Raw genomic sequence first — 24851 nt, 5'->3', positions numbered from 1 at the left:
CCGTTATTTACTGACTCTAGGCATTCCTTTTTGTAAAGACAGGGATAACAATACTTGTAATAATATATATGTGTATATATATACAGAAAATACTGTCTTATAAAAATAAAATCCCTTCACGCTCATTTTGAGGTGAAAAAAATTCCCAATTTTCAAAGTCCTACATATGCCATGCCTTTGATTATTACATCTTCACAAAAATTGTGGCTATAATATACTCATTATTGTAATTATTTCATTATAACACAATATATATTTTATGATATAATAATATAAATTATATTTTATTATAATTTTGTTATAATAACTCTAGTAGTGTAAGACTCATTTTTCGGAAGCTTAAATGTTGCTTGTAATAGATAATCAGTTTTTTTGAATAATGGCTATTTGGCCTGCCACCTAATAAGAATTTCCTGTGTCAAGGAATGAGCTAAAGAATAAGCAAAAGAGAGACTGCTGTGTTCAAGTGTTTTCAAGAGATTTCCTTAAGCCCACACACGCTATCGCTTTAATTAGCCATGGACAACTGTGATCAATGCCTGAGTGCAGTGAGACGAACCATCTCTGATGTAGTAGTGAGACTATAAATTGTAGTAAATTCTGGAAAAAGCAATTCTGACACATGGGTGAGCCTCAGATGCACCTATCTTTTGGCTTCATACTTTCCTACTAGCAATCTAGTACAGTAATGAGTGATGATAAAAGACTAATTCTCAGGTGTATTTGGTTGCTTATAGTTTCTAAGTGAAAACTAGACCCTTCCTCCCAGTAGGCCTCAATGGGCTAGTCAAAGTACAATGAATTATAAAGGCAAAGCTTTGCACTCATTCAGAGTCAGAGTTTTAGGATCTGATCTAATGGATTAAAAACCCATCCAGACACTGGCCAGTCATTTGAGTGAACTCATAAGTTGCTTCAGAGAGCCAGTTCTTATCCAATCTACAAAAAAAACAGATGTCAATTTGTATTTCACAGAGCTGGTATGAGAACTACACATTGCATTGGATAGAACTTGTTTGGCTAGAGGTGGGCATGTAGTAAACATGAAAACAGCAAGTAGGACCATTAGTATGTGCTTAGCATACTTCAGGCAGTTAGAACTATCTTCTAAAATCCTGATGGAATTTGACAGCTCGCTTGTTAATATCCTCACTCTACAAGTTACGGGCCTGGCCTTGATTGCTAAGCATCTTTTCCACATTTACTCAGACGGTTGGTTTGAGAGCTGGAATCCGGGTGTGGCTGGGTGACAGGATCCAAGGATCTCATCAAGGAAATCCCGTCTCTTGTAATGTGGCATATTTTGTGTGACTCCGTGTGTGTGTGTGTGTGTGTGTATACAAAAGAAAGTCATGTTAAATACAGATACACATCTATGTGATATTTATAGACAGTTGTGATTATGTTGTGATTCTGTCTTACCAGTTTTACAAGTTAAGATTCCAAATTATATGAGATTTATGTGTAAAATTCAAAGGGACTGAACACTGGCATGATTTTCTCTGTGTATGGGTATTACAAATGACTTTGAATCTGGATTCTGAAAACTTCTGTCCTCTTCCATTTTTCAAACGAAAACCAGTTCTAGTTTATGACCATCAAAATTAAAGGGAATGACATGAAGATAGAAGCAACCCAAAGAAGATGCGTGTGAAGAGCCCAGGGTTTTACAGACAGGTCCCTGGTCCTCTAGTGCCAGGGCCAGAGTCTATTAGATTCCTTGAACAACTTCTGTTCTGGAAATGGTTCAAAAAGAAGTTTCAAAAGCAGTGTCTATGTGAACACTTACATGTGTCAGGGTGGGCTCAGGTGAAGGGAAGACCGGGGTAGGCAGTGGCTGAGGCTGAACAATGACTTCACCTGGAACTTCATATTCCCGGGGCTTCTGATAGGCACAGCGGCCAATGTCAGCATTTTTGAAGGCTACAGGTCGTGCAAAGTCCATGGGGCTAATGAAACACAATCAAAATGAATTTTTTTCTTATTTTTCATTGTCTTCTTCCTTAACAATTAAATTAGTCCCCAGTTCTGACTTGAAATGGTCTGGGTAGAAATCCAGGTCTCCATTAAAGGTATCATGGCCTCTTCCCTACTGTGGTTTTAGAAAATATGGATACTACATCGACCCTAATATTGAATTAAGAGCAAAGGGGCCAAGGAAATGACAGTCACTTACACAGAGTTGATAACAAGATTCCACACACAGCCTTCAAAAGCAGGGATATTCCTGAGTGGGGGAGGCTGAAATTCCGGAGGCGCACCCCCGACGAAGAGCTTTTTCACTTCGATAGGTTGCTCCACCGTCAGGTTTTGTGTATGTCTTCTGTCTTCATCAACTTGAACAGTGAAGATGCTGATAAAATGTTTAAAGACAAAGAAAAATCCAGTACAGTTAGAACATCTTTCCTGCCACCTCTTATTCTCTACCTCCAGAAGTCTATTTTTCAGTTTTGCCGTTATTACTGCCCTTGTTGAAAAGAGGTATCTTAGTCTGGCTTTGAACTCATGATCTTTTTGCCTCGGCCCGTTGACAGCTAGGAGTGTGTAGGCATGTCCATGGCACCCTGATCTCCCATAGCCTTTGAGATAACCCAGGTTAGATAATTAGGACCTCTACGCCAAGCAACTAACAAACACCATTGTTTCCTAAGACTTTGTCTCATGACTTGCTCATTAACTTGTACTGAAAGTTTATTGAAACTAGGCAAACACACAGCTGTGACACTCGTCTGTGATGCAGGTGGCAAGACAGGTTTGAAGCCCAACACACGTTCTGTGAGAACAGAGGCTGCGGGGCTGTATAGCAATGTCTAATCGGATAAGGATCTGGGAGTTTGGCACAGCAAGGGGTTGCATTTTGTTTGGCTCTTTATGTCTTGGTTTGTGCTAGCTATTACCTTCTTGCTAGGGGACAAACCGTCCTCCTGAGAGCTTAGATTGCAGGACTCAACAGCAAACACTTACAGTACATTTTACAAAGAATGTAGCTGCTGGCTTTTGAATAGAAGAGGCAGGCCAGAACACCAAGCTAATTGTTCCTTGCAGTGATTTTCCTCAGTGGCTGTTTCATTAATTTCCCTAATTTGCTTATGAGTGATTACTCACACGCTACTAATTGAGAACTGCATACTACTTATTCACAACAATCCTTGGATCCAGGGGCAAAGAACGAAGACATGGAGTTCTAATGATGAAAACAACCAAAGGCATTTTCTAGTTTTCTTTGTACAAGCAGGGTTTGAGCTTGGTTCCAACAGTAATCAAAATGCTGTTTGTCATCGTGGATGGACTGCAAATGGACTGCAGAGACATTACTTCTTATCTGAAGATGAAACCTAAATGCCCAGGTGGAAACTCAGCCTTAAAATGCCATATTACCTGATTTTGTTAAAAGAGCAATAGGAAGAGAGAGAGGGAGGGAGGAAAGTAGAGAGAGAGGAATAGAAGGAGAGGGAGAGGGGAAGGGACATCAAGGTAAATGAGCTGGAAATAATAAATTAAGACAAGTTAGGACTTGGAACTGAGCAGTGGATCCATTTTTGGTCTAATTCCAACATAAGAAAATAGAACAAAATAAACTTTGTCCTGGCTCAAAACGTCACAGTTCAGGCTGTTCAAGGCACAAGCAAGACTTTGTTTCAGAAGGAAACTAGGGAGAACTTTGTTTTTAAAAGAAAAGAGTCTAGAAGAATACGTTGGCAAAAACCAGGAGGTTCAATGGTGCTACCCTCTAGTTTCCAGATATGAGTGACTCACTGAGACCTGCCTTCCCCAAGCCAGGGTTCTCTTGCTGAAGTGCTGGCTGTTTTTCTAAGGCATTGAACCAGGCTCCCAAGGGCTTAGCTGGGGATTTAATACACTACTAAGGAATGTCCATTGACAGTAACTTTCTGATCTTGATTAGGGTGTTAAGGAACCAGGGGCCCTTCTCTGTCTTAGGTAGATTTTCCACCGGTTCTGTTCACTGGGGAAGCAACAGGCCTTACTCTACAGTAATGCAGAAGGAATGTGGGCCTTTAGGAGGGCCAGATTAGAATTCAGTATTAATGTGTAGTCTTCCTAGCAGCATGACCTTGGGCAAGTTATTTAATCATGCTTAGTTTCATTTTATTCATTTATAAAATGGAGATTAAAAACACCTACTTCAAACAGTGGAATACATTAATTAAGAGGTTGCCCTGAGGCAGTGATACATAGTAAGGGCAATGTTAGAAGACTACAGTTGATTTTTTTTCTTGCATTTTACATTCAAAAAACATTAAATATAAATAATTGATTCAGTTCCTTTTTAGATAAAGTCATTAACAATATATCCATTCTGGCATGGCAATTTGCTTTAATTTTTTTATCTTTAAAGATTTGTTTTATTTTTTAATTATGTGTATTATGTGTGTCTCTGTGTAGGTATATGCAAGCATGAGTACAGGGGCCTATGGAATCCAGAAGATGGTGCTGGATGCCTGGAGCTAGAGTAATGTGAGCTGTATGATACGGGAGCTGGGAACCAAACTTTGGGCCTTTACAAAAGCAGAATATGCTCTTAGCCACTCAGCCATCTTTGTACCTTCTCATTTTTTATTTTATTTTTAAATAGCTTGTTTCACATGTCAATCCCAGTTCCCTCTCCCTCCCCTCCTCCCGCACTCCCCCACCATTCCCCCCCCCCCAGCCTTCCACCCTATCGCCATTTCCTTCTACATAGGGGATATCTAGAGTCTGTCATTTCACTCAGGGCAGGGTCCAGGTACTCCCCTAAGAGTCCAGGCTGAGAGAGCATCCCTCTTTGTGTTATGGACACACAATGTCTGTTTGTATGCCAGGGGTAAACATTGATCCACTGCCTAGGGCCCCATAGGTTGCCCAGGCCTCCTCACAGACTCCCACATTCAGGGGGTCTGGATCAGTCCCATACTGCCCTCTCAGCTGTCAGTTTGGAGTCCAAGAGCTCTCCCCTGTTCAGATCAGCTGTCTTGCCGGTTTTGCCAGCCCATTCTTTGCCAGTTTGCTCATCGCTCCTCTCTCTCTGTCACTGGGTTCCATGGGTTCAGTTCAGTGTTTAACTGTGGGTGTTTGCCTCTGCTTCCATCAGTCACTGGATGAAGGCTCCAGGATGGTTATGGACATCAAGTTCATTATCAGGACTGGGCATTCTAGGTGGTCTCTACACTATTGCTTAGCTTGACAGTTGGTGTCATACCTTTAGATCACTAGATAGAAGATTTTTTTTTTTTGCTTTTTCAAGCCTGTCCTGGAACTAGCTCTTGTAGACCAGGCTGGTCTTGAACTCACAGAGATCTGACTGCCTCTGCCTCCTGAGTGCTGGGATTAAAGGCATGCACCACCATGCCCAGCTCTACCTTCTCATTTATAACTTTTACCTGATAGGTTACTTTATATAAAACACTATAGTAAATTAATATTGCAATAACTTAGCTGATATTTCCTTTTATGATGTCAGTGGTTGATTCTCACAGTCTAATTATTTTATTTCTTGTGCTCTATTCCTTACTGATTTGCAAAATGGGTCCAAGTCATCAGCAATTTTGTATGTGCAGGAAGGTACTAAATGGAGTATTTGTAATTTACATGAAAAATAAAATGATATTTTTTACTGACATATATTGAGACAATACTTGGATTGTCTGAACTATGATCTCTAGAAGTCTTAAGTTCTAAGATATCCTAATTTTCTGGTCTTTAGTCATATTCTGTACCTGTGTTCCAAATGCTTTCACAGAGGACATACTCAACCCAGTACTTTATCCCAGTCACCCAAGGCACTACTTAAGACCTTAGTGTTTCAACGTTTTTGTCCTGCTAGAGGTGATGTCCATGGGCTAGACTCCAGGGCGAAGATCAAAATCAAGGCAGTCATAGGAGGAAGGGTTACTGAGTATCAGGAAGTGAGACAAGAAAATGGTTGAGGTGAGTATATTTTTATTTTTAAAAGGAAGGGGTAGAAAAGGAAAGGATGTGAGTTGGGGCCAAGAAGGAGCAAAAGAGGAGAGAACTTTTGTCTCACAACTTGCTAAAAATCCAAATAATTTGAGGGTGCTACTACAGTTACCACACTATTCTGGAGTTTAGGAAAAGAAATGACTGGCCTCTATGCATATAAAAAGTATTGGTAGAAAACAAGTATTTCCAAATTAGTAATGGTGTATCATACTCAATTCCTAGTAATATTAAATCTTTGATGTTACCATTGGGTAAGAACAAATAGCAGAGCATTATAGACGGAACATTAAGGCTGGTTATAATTGGTTTTAAACCTGGCTTTCATTTCTGCTGTGCAATTTTAGGCAAATTACGTAATGTTTTTTAATTTGAGATGAAAGAACACCAATATACTTCTCACAAACAATGTAAAATGACTAAAAGACAATCGGCCTAGAATTCAACAAAGTGCATTCCTTAGAATTGCTATATGAAGCAGCATGATGTTTCTGAGTGACAGTTGTAATGCTCATTAGTGATGTCTGGCTAACTGGCTTTATGTGTTTGTTTATAGAGTAGACAATAACTGTGTTTTGACCTTAGGAAACCAGGAGGACATAGTAGTAAACGGGTTCCTGTTTTGGCACAGAATTGGATAACCATACAGTCATATGTCTAATATATCACCTCATAACTAACAGTCAATGGCAACCCTGTTTGTTTATACAGCTAATTAACCGACTGACCAGTTTGCAGGGATGTATTGTATACAGAGCTTAATCAAATATAATTTGGATTGATGGCCAACAGCTGTGAAGTTGGCATAAAGTAATGCCCTTCTTGAAGAAACACCTGTTCGAAGGACACGTTAGTATAACATGGTGACACATTTGGGGATTTGTAAGTTCTTTCTCTTAAAAATAACATACTTTTGGTGAATTTTGGTCACCTATATTTCCTAAATCTGCATTTGTTTGATGAAATTATTTGAGATTTAAGGACTTGCAAAACATGCTTTCCATAATGAGAAAGATTAATGTTGAGAAAATGGCTTAAAATCTAGATGAGAAGATATGCAGAATTTGTATTCTAAAGTACTCCCCAAGAGAAAATTGAGTCTGCCCCTGCCCTCCAGTCATGCTCCCTGGCTATTAAATCAGTAAAAGTTACGAGTTGTCTGAACATTGATTCCTAATTTTTCTTGATCATGGTATCCAAACCTTTCAGTCTAGACACAACACAGATGCTTAGTATTAATTCAGCTCACAAGCAAATACTCTGTATCACAATAGCAGAAAGCAGGCTTTGTTATTTACTTAGAAAGTAAGAAATCTCATTAGTTACCTAAGCCATTACCTATACAAGAGAAGAACTAGACAGCATAGACCTCCAGTGTATGATAGCAGCTGCTTCTTTGGACCATCACTCCATATTCATACCCTCGCTGCCCTCCCACACTCTCTGTGTCTTGAGGTTTCATCAGGTTGAATTTCCAGTTCTTTCTCCTGCCTTCAGTCTAATAAACGGACTGTTGGTCTGGAGGTCTGAGGCCCCCAAGTCTCCGGGCTTCTGGTTTCTTTTCCTTTCATCGTCGTTCTGAAGAGATTACCTCTCTGAGTTGTTACATAGTGTTTTGATGAAGGACACAGATGACTTTTTTGGTAAAGCAAGTACAAAGCATTGTGCAGAAATGACAGATCAGTTCATAAGCTTTCCCCAACTCGGCACTAAGGGCAGGCATCCTTGGAGATTTGTAGAGAGGTGACCACTACACATGATTGCAGATGGCCACCATTCTCCTTTTCTACTTTAACTCACGTCTCCCAGAAAGTTGCTACAGGGCCCTACACACTGTGTTAGGGACAGACAGAGGTGAAACATACCCATAAGAGGATCTGTAGGTCTCGTAGCTACTGCCATGCTCCATAATACTGATGGCAGGTTTCTAAGCAGCTGTTGTAACTGGTTTGGAACCTGAGTGAACTAGAAGCCTCTGCTGCTGCCTCCACCTGAACTATTCTATGATTACCTTATTAGAGAAGAGCCAACTTGCAAGATGCAGGGGGAGGGATTTTTCTTTATCTCCAGCTGGAGAAGGTGCATTGTGTGAAGCAGGTGAGAAGAACCCCACAGGAGGGGGACTGTTGGTAATAGAATTCCTCGGGCCCTTGCCAATGAGGTTCCCAAAAGCAGGAGGCAAAGAGGAGGATATAAGTGCATCCTCGCAGTTAGCAGTGTGTGGTCTGTCCTCGCAGGGAGGTTCAGGTAGAGAGCTGTGCCGGTAAAGCGACTTCACGTTAGATAGAGTAACAACAAGTGTTCTACTCCTACTTACCCTCTGGTTCTTTCCATGTGAACTGAATGCTCTCTCCCATCGTGAAACAGATTTGGCTCTGGTTTGATGACAATTTTCCTCATTGTTCGCGTCCCCGAGGAGAGATGCACTTCCAGACGGCCCTTGTTGAGGAATATGGCATAATAGGCCTGCAGCAAAAAAATGGGTATTGAAGATTAAGCAGGATTTATATCTGGGACAGCTGTAGTGATTGATACTTTATCACAAAAACACAAGCCAAAGGAGGATGTCAGGTCCCACTCTAACACTCTGCTTCGCTCACTGAGAATGAACTTTCTCACTGAACCTGGAGGCCAGGACTGGCATCCCTCAAGCCCCAGCAGTAATCCTGCTTTTGCCTTCCATAGTGCTGTGTTATAGCCACATCTCGCTACTTACTTAGATCCTAGGGATTTGAATTCAGGTCCTCAAGTTTGCCCAGCAGAGGTTCTTACCCATTAATGTATTCTCCCTAGCCTCTCATATTTACTTAAACAAAGTTGATAAGAATGTAGAAATGTCTTTTTAAAATCCATTGCCATTTTGCTTGTTGGATAAGGAGGCAGGCTGATATATTGATATCAGTTGTCTGACAAGTTTCTAATGCTCAATGTAACAGCTCTGCTTACTTCTGTCCTCTAACTTACAGGACCTGTCAGGAAGCAAAGGGTGTCAACAAAATCATTCCCCTTTACACTCACAAGTGGGCAGCTAGTTTCTAGAAATGAGGTCTGACTCAACCTCATGGCATTTGAGTGTTTAGATTTTAATTTATCTCCAAGCTGGTAGAAGAGATCACTGCCACAAACATGTAACTTGTCTCCCACATTTAGAAAGAAGGAAGACAATTTTCTATCCACAAACATGCCTGTTTTCTTCTTGTCAGTGTTACCATGGCAACCAGTATGGTTTTGATATCCAATTATGAACTACAGGGAGCTTGGGTGCAATCCTTGTACCCAAAGCTGATGTTATATGCACTCCCTCTCCTGTGTGGTACCAGGAAGCTGCTGTACTGTGACCATTCTGTGCTCCATATGTAACTGATGATGGTAAATAAGGCTTCCACCAGCATTACCAACCCTTCAATATCTCACTAGATTATCTGGGTAGCTATGTATCCAGTACACAATGCTCTGAAGATTAGCCCTCATCGTCCCTCAATGGAGCCACCATAATCTACCTACTCAAAAACTGCTTTAACTGATTGTTCGATATTGAAAACACACTTAAGGGCACACACAATTAAAGATAACCTTCTGTATATTTCAACTCTTAACTTTCATAAACAAAATGTATCCATTTAGACAGTCCTGATTCAAACACATTTGAACAACTTAACACCGTTTCCCTTTTAAGATAACGGATATTACATGACTTTAAAAGCTGGATATTCATTATCATTAAATGTTTGTGGCATTAAAAATTTCATTTTGGTACTTATTATCTTCTTGTGTTAATTGTCTTAAGAGGAACACATTCCATTTTAAGAATTTGCCTGAAATTTGATTTAATCCATTTATTCATTGTTAAGAAATTTGAATCTGACAGATGTTTAATTATTGACAGTGGCCAAGGGGATGTGGTGAAAGTTTCAGAACATTTGGTCCTCAATGTAATCTGAGTAACATTTGCAAAAGTGAGAAAAGATTTTTATTTTTCAGGATTAGAAGATGAAGATTTGGTAGTAGTCCTTTTTACATCTATTCAGTGATTATTATCCACAGTGAAGAGTTAAATATTACTTTTCTTCCTCTATGTGTCAAGAAAAACTTTTAAAAAACTTAAAAAATAAACTGATGTTTATATGTGTATATATATGGGTAAGTATGTGTGTGTCAGTTCAGAAGCCTGTCTAAGCCAGCAGAGGGCATCAGAGCCTCTGGGACAGGAGTTACAAGTGGTTATGATCCATTCATTTGGGTCTTCTGCAGGAGCAGTAGGGCTTGTTAACCCTTGAGCCATCTCAGCCCCTTGAGAAGGATTCATTATGACTGATGGGATTCTCACAATATAAATGCATTTATGTAAATACAGAAGGTATGTTTATGCTCTGTCATCAAATCATCTACACTCTACCATGCAACTTAAGAAGATACCATTTTCTATCCATTGAGCTTCTTACTAATTCCATCTTCCCGCTTCCCCATCTCAGAGGTACCACTATTATGGGATTCATTATCCCAGGGTTTTAAAATTTATTTTTGAAGATACACATATGCATTTGTAAATAATACCCCCTACGGCTTCGCAATACCCCTATGCAAGTGATATCACAGTCGGCTCTATGCATTCACTGCTGCTTGGTTCTCATTCACCCCTGTTGTCTTGTTAAGTTGTAAGTCATCCCTTGCTCATCCTTCTTTCTACACCATTAAGCCAAAATGCTACTTTACTGGTCTCTTCTCCAGTTGACAGATATTTGGGTCCTTTTTCACTTATCTGCTATAAATAAGAACTGTTCCTTTGGGCTGTTCTTTTTTTTTTTTTTGTACTTGTCTCATTGGGCACCATGCCAGGGTTCAGGTTCATGCATGGGGTGGATATGCACGGGGTGGAGTCCACATGTGGTTCACCTTAAAGAATGGATTCACAGCTACCACCAGAACACATGTATCAATTAGGAACTGCCTTTAACAATGGCCCTGCCAGCACTTAGCATTATCCTGTTACATAATGTTCTGTCATTCCAGTGGATATAAAATTTAGTGTGAATTGAAAATGCATTTCTCTCTTATCTCAAATCTGAATGTTTTAAAAATATTTTTTTTGTATTCACCATGGTCTCTCTTCTGTGAAATGCCTATTTAGATCTGTTCATTATTGTATATGTATGTTTCTGTTGGAACTTGGTTTTTGAAAGTTGTTTTCATATTGTGGTTACTTAGGATTTCTGAAGGTTACATTAACAATACCTTTTCAGGTAGATGCTTGTGTTTTGTGGTTTTTGATGAATGGAGTGTTTTAGTATTAATGTGGCTGTACATACACTCTTGTTTTTCTTACTAAATCTCTTCCAGAATATCAGAAATATCAAAAGTATCTATCTATCTATCTATCTATCTATCTATCTATCTATCTATCTATCATCTATGCATCATCTACCTATATACTGATCATCTTTCTAGCCATATAACTTTCATTGATTTAGATCTATCTAATCTATCTATATCTACCTCTCTATATAATATGTGTGTGTGTGTATGTTTGTAGAGAGCAAGCGAGTGAGAGAGAGGATCAGGGGTTTCTTTCTATATATCTCTTGCTGTCTTAGAACTCATGATATAGACTAAGCTGTCTCCAAACTCACAAGGATCTGCCTGCTTTTGCCTTCTGAGTACTAGAATTGAAGGTGTGTGCCATCATGCTGAGCTAGTTTCTTCTAAAAGTTTTAAAACTACTTTTCTTTCCATATTTACACCTTTAATTATCTGAGAACTTATTTTTCAATTTGATATGAAGCACATTTTTAAAATTCTTTCTGGTATAGAGACCAATGGCTCTAGAATTGTTCAGGGAATGCCTACTGTTTTCTTAATGATTTGAGATGCCACCTATTGGTAAATGTCATATCCAGTCTTCTGTATTCTATGTTATCAGGACAGAGTTTCCTAGGAATGAAAACATTACTACAGTCTAAATCTCTAGCTTAGAAGGAGCAATATCTGGTACAGCAGCTTATCCCATCATATTCTTCCATTTCAGGAGTTTTGGTGGATTTTGATTTTTGTTATAAATTAAAAAAAACTAATATACTATGATTCTCAAGAAAGACGAGATAATATTCTTACTGAAATTAATTTTGTATATTATATTAGGGAGAATTGACATATTTCTTGCACTTTTAAAATTTAAATTAGAAACAAGCTTGTTTTACATATCAACCCCTGTTCCCTCTCCTTCCCCTCCTCCCCTGCTCCCCATGGGCCCCCCTATTCCATCCCCTTCTGCTTCCCAGGAAGGGTGATGCCTTCCATGGGGGAATCTTCAAAGTTTATATTTTATTTGCATTGGTGTTTTGCCTGTATGTCCATGTGAGGGTGTTAGATCTTGGAGTTACAGACAGTTGCTAGCTGACGTGTGGGTGCCGGGAATTGAACCCAGGTGGTCTGGAAGAGCAGTCAGTGCTCTTAAATGCTGAGTCGTCTTTCCAGTCCCTTAACTGACAAAATTTTAATGATGAGTTTTTCTCTACTAACAAGATGAATGTGTACATTTATTGAGGATGACTTTAATGGCTTTCAATAAAACTTTACAGTTTTCCTCATCTATGTCTAACTTGCTGTGTTTGTTTTTAAAGCACATAGTTCCTTTTGTTAACTAGCTACTTGCTCTTTGGTTGCTTCAGCAGAGAGATTGATACATATGAAACAATTTCATAGCCTTTTATAGCACATCACATATCTGTGATGCTCTTGCATCAAGGCCCCTAATCATCATCTTTTATAGAAAGAATGTTTCTTCCTCTTAGTGCACTCAGTGTTTTTTAAAAATCGTGAATGTTGTTAAATTTTACCTAATGTTTTTGCTTTTCTTAAATCTGTTATGAAAATTTTGTGATTTTTAATTTTTCAAATATTACATTGCAATGTAATTCCTTAAGAATTCTATTTATGCATTTACTCATTTTGTGAATGTGTTTGTGGACGTATGGCGCACACAACCATCATGTGGGCCTTAGGAATCAAATTCAGGCAGTGCAGCAGACAGCAAGGCCTTAGCCCACTGGACCATCTCACAAGCCTCTCCATGCACTCTTGAGATTCTCAAGGTTATAGAGTGCTTGTTCCTCTTAAATAATCTCTTGTTATAGGATTCATTATGTTTTATATAAAGAAATTGAGATCTTATTGCCTACTAGGAATTACTCAGTATTAAAATCTTCCAATTTAGAAGGTCTCCAATCAAGGCCTGGGAGATGGCTCAGTTGCAAAGTATTTGCTTTGCAAGCATGAGGACTTTAATTCAATCCCTAGAACCTACATTAAACAGAAAAACCCAGGTGAAGTGGTGCATGCCTATAATTCTAACACTGGGAAGGTGAAAACAGTCAGATTTCTGGTGCTTTCTGGTCAGACAGTCTAACCTACTTGATGAGTTATAGACCACTGTAAAACTGTCTTATATTCACGCACATGACATGCACCTGTGCACACACACCCTACACACACACACACACACACACACACACACACACACACACACCTAGTAAGGGTGATGCCATCTCACTTTTAAAGGTGTTTTCATATCCAAATATGTATTTGTACAACAGTTTGTTTACTCGTTTGTTCATACCTGACTTGATAATAGTAGCTATGGATCCTCTCACTCAGAGTGACCAGCCCTGGTTCACCAAGATGATAGTCAAAATGAGTGACTCAACTCTGAACTATAAAACTAATGTAATGGTGCTCTTGAAGGCAGGCCCTAACCAACCCAGCATCTCAGATGAGCATATCCCTAACTCGATAAGGTACTATTTAAACGCAAGGGGGAAATGTCTTATGCAGGAACTGTGAAGGTACCTGTCCAGTTTGCCTCCTTTTTCTCCTAGGTGGTGTTGGTGTCCCTCCACTTCCCAAGAGAATGATTCCAGACTCATTCTTTGTACTGAAGGATAGATTGATTTCTGTCCCAACATCAATGGGCGCCGGAGCAAGCTCCACAAAACCAGGCTTGGGGAAACTAACTGTGTAAACATTCTGTGGGGAAAAAGGAAACAAAGAGAAAACATTAGAGATGAGGGGTTAGATTCTCCACACACCTCTTTCCTCAATACATTCAGCATGATTACAAAAACAGTGTAATTTTAGGGAGCATGGAACTTAAGAGAAATTGAAGAAATAATGTTCCAAATGCAATTAATCTTCTGTACAATTCAGCTCAAAATTTAAAAAGTATGACTTCTGTTTTAAATATGTAATTTTTGACATAAAATGTGGGAGAGTATTGGTAGACAACATTTTCTTTTGGTTTAAACCTACCTTGCTGTCTTTCTTAAATCTCTTGTCTATGTAGTATCGATTATTATTTTGTGTTTAAAGCTGTGTGTGACCATGACTTATATCTACATTCTTCCTCATGATGGGCCCATGGGAAAATGTTCATTAGTTTCAAGAGTACAAATATTCTCTAGAATAATTTCTAGAGACATAACCTAGTTATAAAAATAAATTCAGTATTTCATGTCTGCTTTTTCACAATAATACCAATGTGTTGTTGCCAACCACAGACTTTATATACTCAAGTTTCAGAGACTGCCCAGAGGACAAAGAGAAAGTGACCCGCTTCTCAAAGCCATGCTAAAAGCATGCAGTTTTCTAGAACTCATTGGTTTGTTTACTTTATCTTTCACAAGCTTGTCCTCTTCATTCTTTTTATATTTAGACTGAATCATCTCTTTAAATTTTTTAAGATTTTATTTTGTTTCTAAAGTGTGTGTGTGTGTGTGTGTGTTGTACGTGGTTGCTGTGCTCATAGAGGCCAGAAGAGGACTTTGGATGAAGTTAGAGGCAGTTATGAGTCATTAGGCAGTTCCTCTGCAAGAGCAGTACAGGTCCTTAACCACTGAACTATCTCTCCATTCCCACAACATCTCTTTTCAAATATGTAAGTTTTTCTGCCAGTAAATACAGTTTATCATCACTTTTTAAAAGACGGGGTTTCTTGGTGTAACAGACCTGGCTGTCTTAGAATTTGCTCTGTAGACCAGGCTGGCCTTGATCTCACAGAGATCGGCCTGCTTTTGCCTCCTAAATGACTGCTGGGATGAAAGGTGTGTGCCACCACACCCAGTTCATCATCATTTTTAAAAGCTGGAGAAATTCTACCATCTGATAGTGCATTTATTTCAGCAAGATTATGCCATTGGAGTTTTAAGGTCCCTAAAATATTCAGCTTTTTAAAGTCTTAAGTTTTTCTGGAGGGAAGGCAAAAACCCCAAAACTGAACAACAACAACAACAACAAAAACCATTTTCATGCGGGCTACCACCAACTCCTGCACCCCTGCACAGGCTAAGTTCAGTGAAATAGTATAGGAGGTAGTGAAATGTATAATCTACTTTCTATTTTGTTTTTCAAATTTCACAATTTTAGATGGTTCAGATGAAACTATGGTGTAGACTTTTGAATATTCATCCATATCAAATTCCTGTCTCTTATTTTAGCCAAACATTTCCCCATTCTGGAAACATTATGTTACACAGGATGCCTTTACATTACATCACACAGGTTACCTTTATATTGTGCACACATGCTGTTCAAGTTCGTTGCTCTGGATAGCTTTCCACTCTCAAGTACATATCTTTCGAGTGCAGATGAGAGCTAGACTCTGAAGATTTTAACTCTCTGTAAGTTTTTCTTTTAGAAGACAGTGTGGACCCTTAGAGCATTCATTCTTTTTGTATTTCTCCTTAAGCTTAGAGTAGGAGTCTATGGTCACTTCACAGAGAGCCTGCAGCTATGAACAATGAAGACCCAGCTAGGTCTGTCTCAATCTTCAAATCTCACAGCTCAGAAGGCAAATTCACTCTTCTCTCTATTTCCTGCCCCTACTTCATTTCATTGAACTCCACTGGAGTGATTCAAAATGATTTGCATTGGAGAAAGCAGCCAAAACAAACAGTTGTGTCAGAGTGGGTAATTAAAAATTTGTGTTTGATAGATTCAACATTTTCTTATTTTAAAGATCTCATCACTGTAGAATTTCCATCAAATTATTGTTATTAATTTATGGTCATCTCTCACTGTGTTATAGATATTGTAAGAGGGGAAAGTGATGCTTTGGGTCTTTCTTGCATTGACTGGCCAGAACTGAAGAGTGATTACCGAGCGCTCATCTCCAGGCTGCACTAGCAACTAAGAAGAGATTCTGAGATACGAGAGATTGTACACTCATATCACATGAGTTTTTGCAGATTTGGACAAGATATGACACACAGCTTCAAGGCTGCGGACAAGATCCTGCACAAGATGGTGCAATGGTGGGTGGTGTTACTGTCTGTGTAAACTACTAACATAACAAAAGGTAATCAAGCAGTATAACGTGCAAATGTGAAATCAATTTCGGAAAGATGACAAAAATGAGAAGTGTTATTGAAATGGAAGATAGGACCCACCAGCATTATTATTCATATTAAAAACACTTGCTATATATTCAAGTACTATGCAATTTGGAAAATGGAGCACAGTTTTGGCTCCTCTTAGTACTATTTCCATTGCAGTGATTTATAGAATGCTTCTGTCTTACTATGTCATCTATGCATAACTAAGACGAGATTAGTACAAAACTAAAGCATATTGACAAAGGAACAATTCTAGCAAAAGCACTCATGTTAAGTAAATGAAGCATGATGTGAATATGTTATAGAACCTTTAGAAATGAACCAACCTCCAGTGAACAGCCTTTGGTAACGCCAACGTAATTGGGGCTACTGAGTATATTGTATGGAGTCCTTGAAATTTCAATGTCTTTGAGGCAGCCGGAATATTTCTTCACATTTACTTCTGGCCTATTGAGTAGTCAAATGGAGAACAAAAGCAATACCATTAGACTGATGGCCATGTAGTCTTTGAGCACTGGAAGGAAGCCATGTGGAGCGTGCGCACGTGTGTGTGCACTCACACACACACTCACACACACACACATAGACACACACACGTGCACACACAAGCAGGTGCATGTCTATCACAGGGCACATGCACACGCTTGCACTTCACAAGCTGGGTTCCATTGTGTGCTAGTTGGGTTGAGTGGATGTTGACATCACTCTGTACACAGAATTCTGAAACCATTTTCTCTCTAAGAGAAGCTGTGTTCATAGCATTTCAATACGAGGCCCAGAAATCAACTGACTTATTAATGCTTCATGCACATAATGAAATAAATGCTTCTTGTTTCCACTAAAGAGCAGATAATTGTGTGGGCAGAATAATTCAATTATTTACAAAAAGCTCTTTAAAATCTTGTTCATAGTTTAGGAAAAATATTTGGAAATGTTTATTTGAAATATTCCTGAAGCTAGAGAGAAGTGTGTGTGTGTGCCTGTGTATGTGTGTGCATATGTGAGAATGTGTGAGTGAGATTGTATGAAAGTGTATATATGTGTGTACATGTGCATGAATGAGTATGTGTGTGTGAGTGTATATGTGTACATGTGCACGTGTGTGTATGCCTATGAGAGTTTGTGTGTGTGTATACATGTACATGTGCAAGTGTGTATGTGTGTGTGAGTGTGTGTATGTGTGTACATGTGCATGTGTGCATGTGCATAAGTGTGTATATGTGTGTGCATGCGTGTGTGTGTTGTGTGTGTGCCATAACAAAATAATGCAATATAATGCAAAATAGTCAATTCTTCTAATTTGGCTGATGTCTTCTACACCGAAACAATACTAAAATGCTTGCTTTTTTCTCACTACATATATAGACACAGCAAGGATGCTAATAGATTAGAAATTAATTCCTTGCCTTTGACTCTTACATGTTGCTATGATTCATTATTTGATATTGACCAAGTGATCTGATTTCTTGAGGATTCCATATTTGTATGTGTAAGTAGGCATGGTGACAATGACAGTAGTGCCTATGTTTTCAGTGAAAAAAGTCTGGATGTACTGCAGAGCACAACACATCTAAATGCACAATCCACACCTACTGACAGCATGCACGGTGATGACATCTCTTGAGTCTGTGACAGCAGAACTTTCTGTGATGGTGGACATACTCAGTTCTACACTGTCCAGTTCAGTAGTTAACTGGTTCCCAGGCATCTGTGACTACTGGGACTTGCAGTGTCGTTTGTGCCAAGGGGGAGTTGAGTGTGTGTGTGTGTGTGTGTGTGTGTGTGTGTGCTCACAGTGGCTAGTTAGTAGCTACTCCAGTGAGCAGTGTCAAAATATAAGAGTAGAGATTGTAATTTTTCATTATGTAGTGTAGATGAATATCTGGAAAGTGTCCAATCAACTCCAATATTGTACTTGATAGGCTAATGATTAATTCTGCTCTCGTCGTCCCTTGATGCCAAGTTTCTCGTTTTCATCTTTATAGAAGACACATGGTACGAGGGAAAACAGGTGGGAAAGCAAATTAGACGCTGGCAGTCTGTACCAGGTGATTTATTTCTTGTCAAGTATTTGTTCTCTTTTCCACTCCCACCCCGTCTCTCTGGAACTTCTTTATTTCCTTTGATGATTTTCTCCGGTTCCCAAGGTCTCTTCCTTCTGTTCCTCCTGTCAGTAATTATGAGGAGCACTGCAAGCTAGGGGGAAGGGATCTTACTTGTCACCGTGTACAAAGCGAAGGGGATGGTGAATTTCATTGTGGTGGTGCTCACTTACTTCCAAATTGTGCTTTAGAGCAGCATAGATCGATCACAATTTGGGGGTTGGGGAAGTTTTGTCAATAAAGTGAATCATACCAACAAGTTTATTGTTTCATGGATATACTGAGATCCTTTTTAAAGTGTCCTGATTCAGCAAGTTCAACATTATGAAAGTCTCAGGGATGAGTCATGGTACAGTGATTTGCTTTCCTATAGTGACCACAGGTCCTCTTTCCTGAGGCTAATACGCCTTGGAGAGCCGTCTTTATATCTCTCCACACTTAACTAAAATATTTGTTTTAAGTGTAGTATCTGCAGAGGTTTTTCTCATTTGGCTACATAGATAATTTTATATATGGCAGTAAACAAGCGGCTTTGACAAGAGACAAGAGGTGCAGTGGCCATGGAAATGCACATTCTCAGGCCTGCAAAAAGCAAGAAGGCGGTGCACAGGTGGCTTGCTGAGCAAACAGCACAGTGCTAGAGAGGCCAGAGTCTAAGGCTCTGCTTTAGAAGCCATGGTTTTAACATGGTTCCCCAGAATTAACTTGACTGACCAGCTGCCCTCTGCGTATATCCTGCTAGCCACTAGGAGGCGCTGTGCCAGGCGTTTGAACAAGTAAGCAGTGAAATTCCCTTAGGGCTAGCCTAACGACAGAGGTAACCTGACTGATGGTGGGCAAGCCGTGATCTCTTTGTAAGTGCTGGGAAGCATGAGGACTCTTGCAGCACGCATGATTTGCTCATGAAATCTACTGTGGAAGCAACTGCATTGGTGTTGCTCTGCTTCTGCAATGCTGATGTCACCACAAAGCCACATTTCCCCAGCCATGCACTCGAAGAAGGCATGCATAAATTTAAATTTTACCTTGCTTTCATACTAAGCCAAAGGGAAGAGAAAAAAAAACACAATTTATTTATAATTGCATTTTCATTTAATGAAACAACAAACTTTAATAATAAATCTTGTTAAAAACTCATCTCATAAAGGAATACTTGAGGAAAGGACACAGAATAGACCAATGTCCTTGATGGAAGTGAAACCAGAGATGGCCATTCCCCATTACCTCCTAGGCATTTTTATTTTGGAATAGAAATTCAATGTTCTGATTTTTATTGACATGATATATGAGAAAGTGCACCAATATGGTATTTATGAATAGCTTACTAAAACTGACTCTCAAGAAGCACAAGCTTAACACTGTATGGGAAAATAATTTGTGTTTACCACATCATCATGCAGAGGTTCTGACTGCACAATACAACGGGTGTACACATGAATACTTTGTCAATCACAAATATGCACGTAGACTATTTTGAAACAGTAGGCCACAATACAGCAGCATTATAATTTAAATTGCTGAATGGAGAAAGTCACATTGCAGTGATAAAGACTCAGAACATAATAGTTCCCAAAAATACACCCAAGATGCTAAACCATTCTCAGTGAAGTTAATTCATGATGCGTTTGTGGGTGTTTCAAGAACTCACTTTCTGATAATAAAAATCTTCACTAGACTGTGAAGTATTTTTAGGTAGTCTTATTTCACTACATTTAATTCATTCTGAATATAGTTAGTGATTTTCCAAGGTAAATCTTGGATTTAAATAAATACTAGATCACCAGTGTTTGGTGTGCTGCCTAGCACATAGTAGGTATTCAGAAATCATGTATCAAACACTTGTTTAGAAAAGAAACTAATAAGTGATAGTTACATCACTATTCAAATAATTTTGCTGTATACTGATTTTTGCGACTTGATACTTCAGAATTATATTACTAACAAATATAGTAAAATTATGCATATATATATGATATATGCGTGTGAACATGCACACATGACCTGTAATGTGAAGGTTATCAATATACACTAGGAAAGACTGGCAATTTTACAATTGCCTGGTCTTAGGAACAGATTTTGGAAAAAAACAACTTCAGTTGATATGAAACTGATGTATAAAATGAGAACAAGGTTCCTTTGTTCAGGGACCTGTTTATGGGAAATAGGGACCTAACTGCCCCATGATTTCCAATAATAGCATTCTAAGGATTTTCCAGATGTAGTATTTTTATTGAGTAGAAACACTTTTATAGGACTTTCATAACCTTTATAAGCCACCAATAAAAAGCAAAAAAGCCAAATCTGAAAAACCTGAAAACATGATAACCTGAGAGTGTCACAACTACTCACAGATTAGCCAGGTAAATTCGTTCCAGTTTAGTCAGATTCATTTAACATATAGTATCTCCTACCTACTCTATGGGATTTGTTTTATATTAATCAATAAATTAATTGAATACTGCATGGACTTCTTTCTGACTTGTTAGTTCCTGTTTCTGAACTAACTCAACTATGAGCTAATGATGTCTTTCTATCCTGCTCACTACAGAGCATACGAGAAATCTCTAAAATATCTTGGAACAGGTAAGTGAATAACGAATGTCATTTAGATTGGATACCTGGGAAAGCCCCACTATGCTATTATGATGCTAATGCTTAGCAATAACATAGATTATACTCACAGCATCCTGAACACTGACTAATTTTCAGAAGCCTGCACAATGTCAGAATGCCATTCTCTCTGGTGACTGTGTGCAGAGAACAGCAATTACAAGACTCACATTCAACTTCGGCTTCCACCTTTAATTACTTTCTTAATTCTTTTCAGCAGGTGTATATATGAGAAATAGCAATTCCAATTTATCTCTTCAACAAAGATGTCAAACTAATCCCCAGTTTCCAAATCCTTGCGTTGTTCTTACATACAGCATGATTTTTTGATTAGTTCTTTCTACAGCTAAAGGTTATATGACATTGCTATTGTAATTAAACTCCACAACTCCAGTGACACAATGGCTATTTAATTAAAACTTTTGCTTTAAATATATACTAGATTACCTCAAGTTTCTCAGGGTTGGCAGGCCACCAAAATATATTTTGTCATCTGCTTTCAAGTCAAGACCAAAGTTGTTTCCAGAAGAGGAAGTGGCTACATTCTCCTCCTGGTTGGTATCGATGTCTACAATGGATATGTTGGCTGTAATGGAGATAGGACATTTCTATTTAATTAGCACAAGGTTCTTGCTGACAGCTGGAGATACACTCAGTCTAAATTTTGAATAGACATTGGTGTTCTCTCAGTATGTGTTTTATTATATATATAATATATAATACAACAATAACATAAATACAGTACATTATTGAAACATTAACATTGGAGCTGAAAATAATGACTTCCACACAATGAAGGCAAATCAGTGGAGAAAAAAGAAAGCAGGTTGGTTGGCTATCAACAAACCACTTGACATGGTTTCTCATACTAAGGAAAATTAGTATTGTGTTTGCAGGACTATCTAAGTAGAATTGGACAACCGGGAATGTTTCAACTCCTAGCCTCTTCCTTTGAATTTCAGCCTCTTCAGAACTACTGAGGTTTCTGTTCATTGGCAAAGTGTTACTTTCTTGTATAAAATCATAGCACATGCAAGTGGAAAATGTGGATGCTTGGCTCCATGAGCAGGTGAGACCCACATCTCTTGTAAAACACATTTTAGGCTGGGAGGATGTGCTGTGAGTGATGTGTTGTCCTTATTAATTACTGCTTTTCTTTTAGGTCTCAAAGGATTTTCATATGTGGGGAGTACTAGAATGTAAACAGAGAGAAGGAAGAGGAAAGAACTCACATTTCTGCTGAGACTGCATTGTTTAGAAAACAAATGAGAAATCTTAAATCACCAGTTTTCCTCACTCATTTCTTAAGGGCCAGGCTAGGCTACTTCTGAGTGATGTGATTCCTGGGCATTCTATACACTTAGCTTAGATCTAACCTTCAAGTATGTTATGTGTTGTGGGTCCCTGATATATATTGAGACATCATCTCATTTACATGACAGATTTGCTTCTGTATCTTTGCCTGGTGGAGGATCTGAATTAGTGTGGGTTTGGAAAATGGGCGTTTGAACCAATTAGTTAGAAGGGAATTTCCACATGTTCACTGCTTGTAATGTTAGTTTCTTGGATGTCCCTGGTTCAGATACGCATGACATACACTGAATTGAACAATATTAAACATGTATTCAAATGCTTGGCCGCCCAGATTTTTCAGTATGCCAATGTACACTTCAGTGCTCCAATAGAAGGGTACTACCCAAATCTGTTTGAACATGCAAGATTATTATAATCTCTCCATTCATCATCATTTAGAATTGAGATTCCTTGGAAAACATAGAAAAGTACAAAATTCCATTGTAGTCTACAGTGCTACTCAAAATCTTCAATAAAATCAAATACCATCAGCACATAAAAATGAAGTACCCCCAAACCTATTAACACCTCAAAACCTCAAACTCAAACTAGTCTATTTGTCTATCTATCTATCTATCTATCTATCTATCTATCTATCTATCTATTTTCTATCTTGGAAACAGACTCTCAATGTGTAGTTCTTACTGACCTGGAACTTGCTATTCAGACCAGACTGGCCTTGTACTCCCAGCGATAACCTGTCTCTGTCTCCTGAGTGCTTGGATCATGTACATGTACCACCATACATGACAAAATCCACTTTTGTAAAAAGTAAAAAACCAAATCAAACTAGATAAACCACCATATGAGAATGACTTTCCCATTTAGATATGCTTAACAAATCAATGTTCAGAATTTTAATTAATTTTAAATATTTAATTATTAGCTATATATACGAACACCTCTTAGACCAGTTTGGCAACTAAAGAAAATAGATTTATAGAACTGTTTCTAAGACTTCTATACATGCTCCTTTTTAAAAATCTGGATCACAAAGAAGGCTTTATTTGGCGCTGTTCACTGGAACATGAAACTTGTCTTTTTCTGCAGACTTGGGGGCTGTTTTAATAGTGTTCATGAAATGGAATTCTGCCTGTCACTAACAAGCCAATGATTGGATGTACTTTTCCTCCTTATCCATGAGAGGGTATAGCCAATCTCAGTATCAAAGAGCAGCAGCACAATTCAAGTGGAACTCACTAGCCCCAGAGCTATCTCTGATGAACATGTAGGCTGGCATAATTTTACTATTTTGACAGGAGGGTTTTCCTGCAGCTGTTAAGAATGCCAGTGGTAGGTAATGTTATGCTTGCCATTATAGAATTATAGAATGCAGAAGTAGCCACCCACACACAAATTCAAGATTTGGTGGGTTTAGCCATCAATTTCATGAGTATGCAGGGAAAAGAGGGTGTTATTAAGTAAAACACAGAGGAGGGGTTAGCATGTAACTTTACAATCATCTCTGTGTTATTATGCACTGTTTCTACCTTGGTAATCCTTTTCTTCCCCAACTCCAGTGGAAACCTAAATAGTTATTCTTTGGACCATTCAGTGCACTTGGAGGACCACACTTCTATTAGTGGCTGTGGGTTCACTCAAGACTTAAGGAGGGTGAGGAATACCCTCAAAGAAGGATTCTGAATGTCAAGAGAACAACAGTTTTACAAACAAACAACAATCTGTGCAAAGCAGCCAATATGGTCACTGATGAAAAGCAATCTCCTGCATTGCTGGAATCTTACTTCATGTCATCTCAGTACTTAGTATCCTCCAGTCTTAAAGCCTTCCGAAATTCCTTCTCTACCTCCATTTCAGCGCCTGAGCACTGATGAGTTCTTACCATAGTTTCAGTGAAATGTTTGATGCTGCTAGTGTTCCTTTCATTGTAGGAATTTTCTTCTTTTGCCTCTAGTTTTTCTTACTTCTAAGTTTCAATTTCTTCCCCCTTATCCTTAAGACAGTTTTAATTGCACTTACTTAGTATGTGTTTGTGCATCTGTGTGTGCCCACTAGCACACATAAATGAGGAGGTCAGGGACAACTTTCAGGGGCCAGTTCTTCCCTTTTACTATATGGGTTCTGAGGACCAAACTGAGGAGTCAGAATTGGCAGTAAGCACCTTTACCTGCTGAGCCATCTCACTGGCACTTCCCATATTACTTTGAATACTTAGGAGCTATTCATCTTCTGTAAGGTTCCTTTTCTTGTTCACCTCATAGTTTTAGCCAACAGAGTAAACTCAAGATAGCGTATAATATAATAACACACCCCCACCAAATATTCATGCCTGAGCCTTTATTTATTTATTTATTTATTTATTTATTTATTTATTTATTTGGTTTTACGAGACAGGGTTTCTCTGTTTTGGAGGCTGTCGGTCAAGCCTGGCCTCGAACTCACAGAGATCCGCCTGCCTCTGCATCCCGGGTGCTGGGATTAAAGGCGT

General features: G+C 38.7%; 1 protein-coding gene across 3 annotated transcripts in view; it reads right to left on the bottom strand.

Moving 5' to 3' along the window:
- Positions 1-24851, bottom strand: part of Lama2 (laminin subunit alpha 2) — a 549107-nt gene that overhangs the window by 16804 nt on the left and 507452 nt on the right. For 2 of the 3 annotated variants that reach the window (XM_013110209.3, XM_005065788.4), the window contains 7 exons: positions 21497-21635; positions 19465-19476; positions 16664-16784; positions 13798-13974; positions 8273-8421; positions 2177-2353; positions 1790-1949 (listed from right to left, as the gene is read on the bottom strand). In XM_013110209.3, coding sequence (XP_012965663.1) covers positions 1790-1949; positions 2177-2353; positions 8273-8421; positions 13798-13974; positions 16664-16784; positions 19465-19476; positions 21497-21635 — 935 coding nt within the window. The remainder of the gene's footprint in view (positions 1-1789; positions 1950-2176; positions 2354-8272; positions 8422-13797; positions 13975-16663; positions 16785-19464; positions 19477-21496; positions 21636-24851) is intronic. The other variant, XM_013110210.3, reaches the window with a different exon arrangement.

Source organism: Mesocricetus auratus, unplaced genomic scaffold (genome assembly GCF_017639785.1).
Source record: "Mesocricetus auratus isolate SY011 unplaced genomic scaffold, BCM_Maur_2.0 Super-Scaffold_100018, whole genome shotgun sequence".
NCBI lineage: Eukaryota > Metazoa > Chordata > Mammalia > Rodentia > Cricetidae > Mesocricetus > Mesocricetus auratus.
The sequence above is the reverse complement of the archived record's forward strand: the minus strand, read 5'-3'. Positions and strand labels throughout refer to the sequence as shown.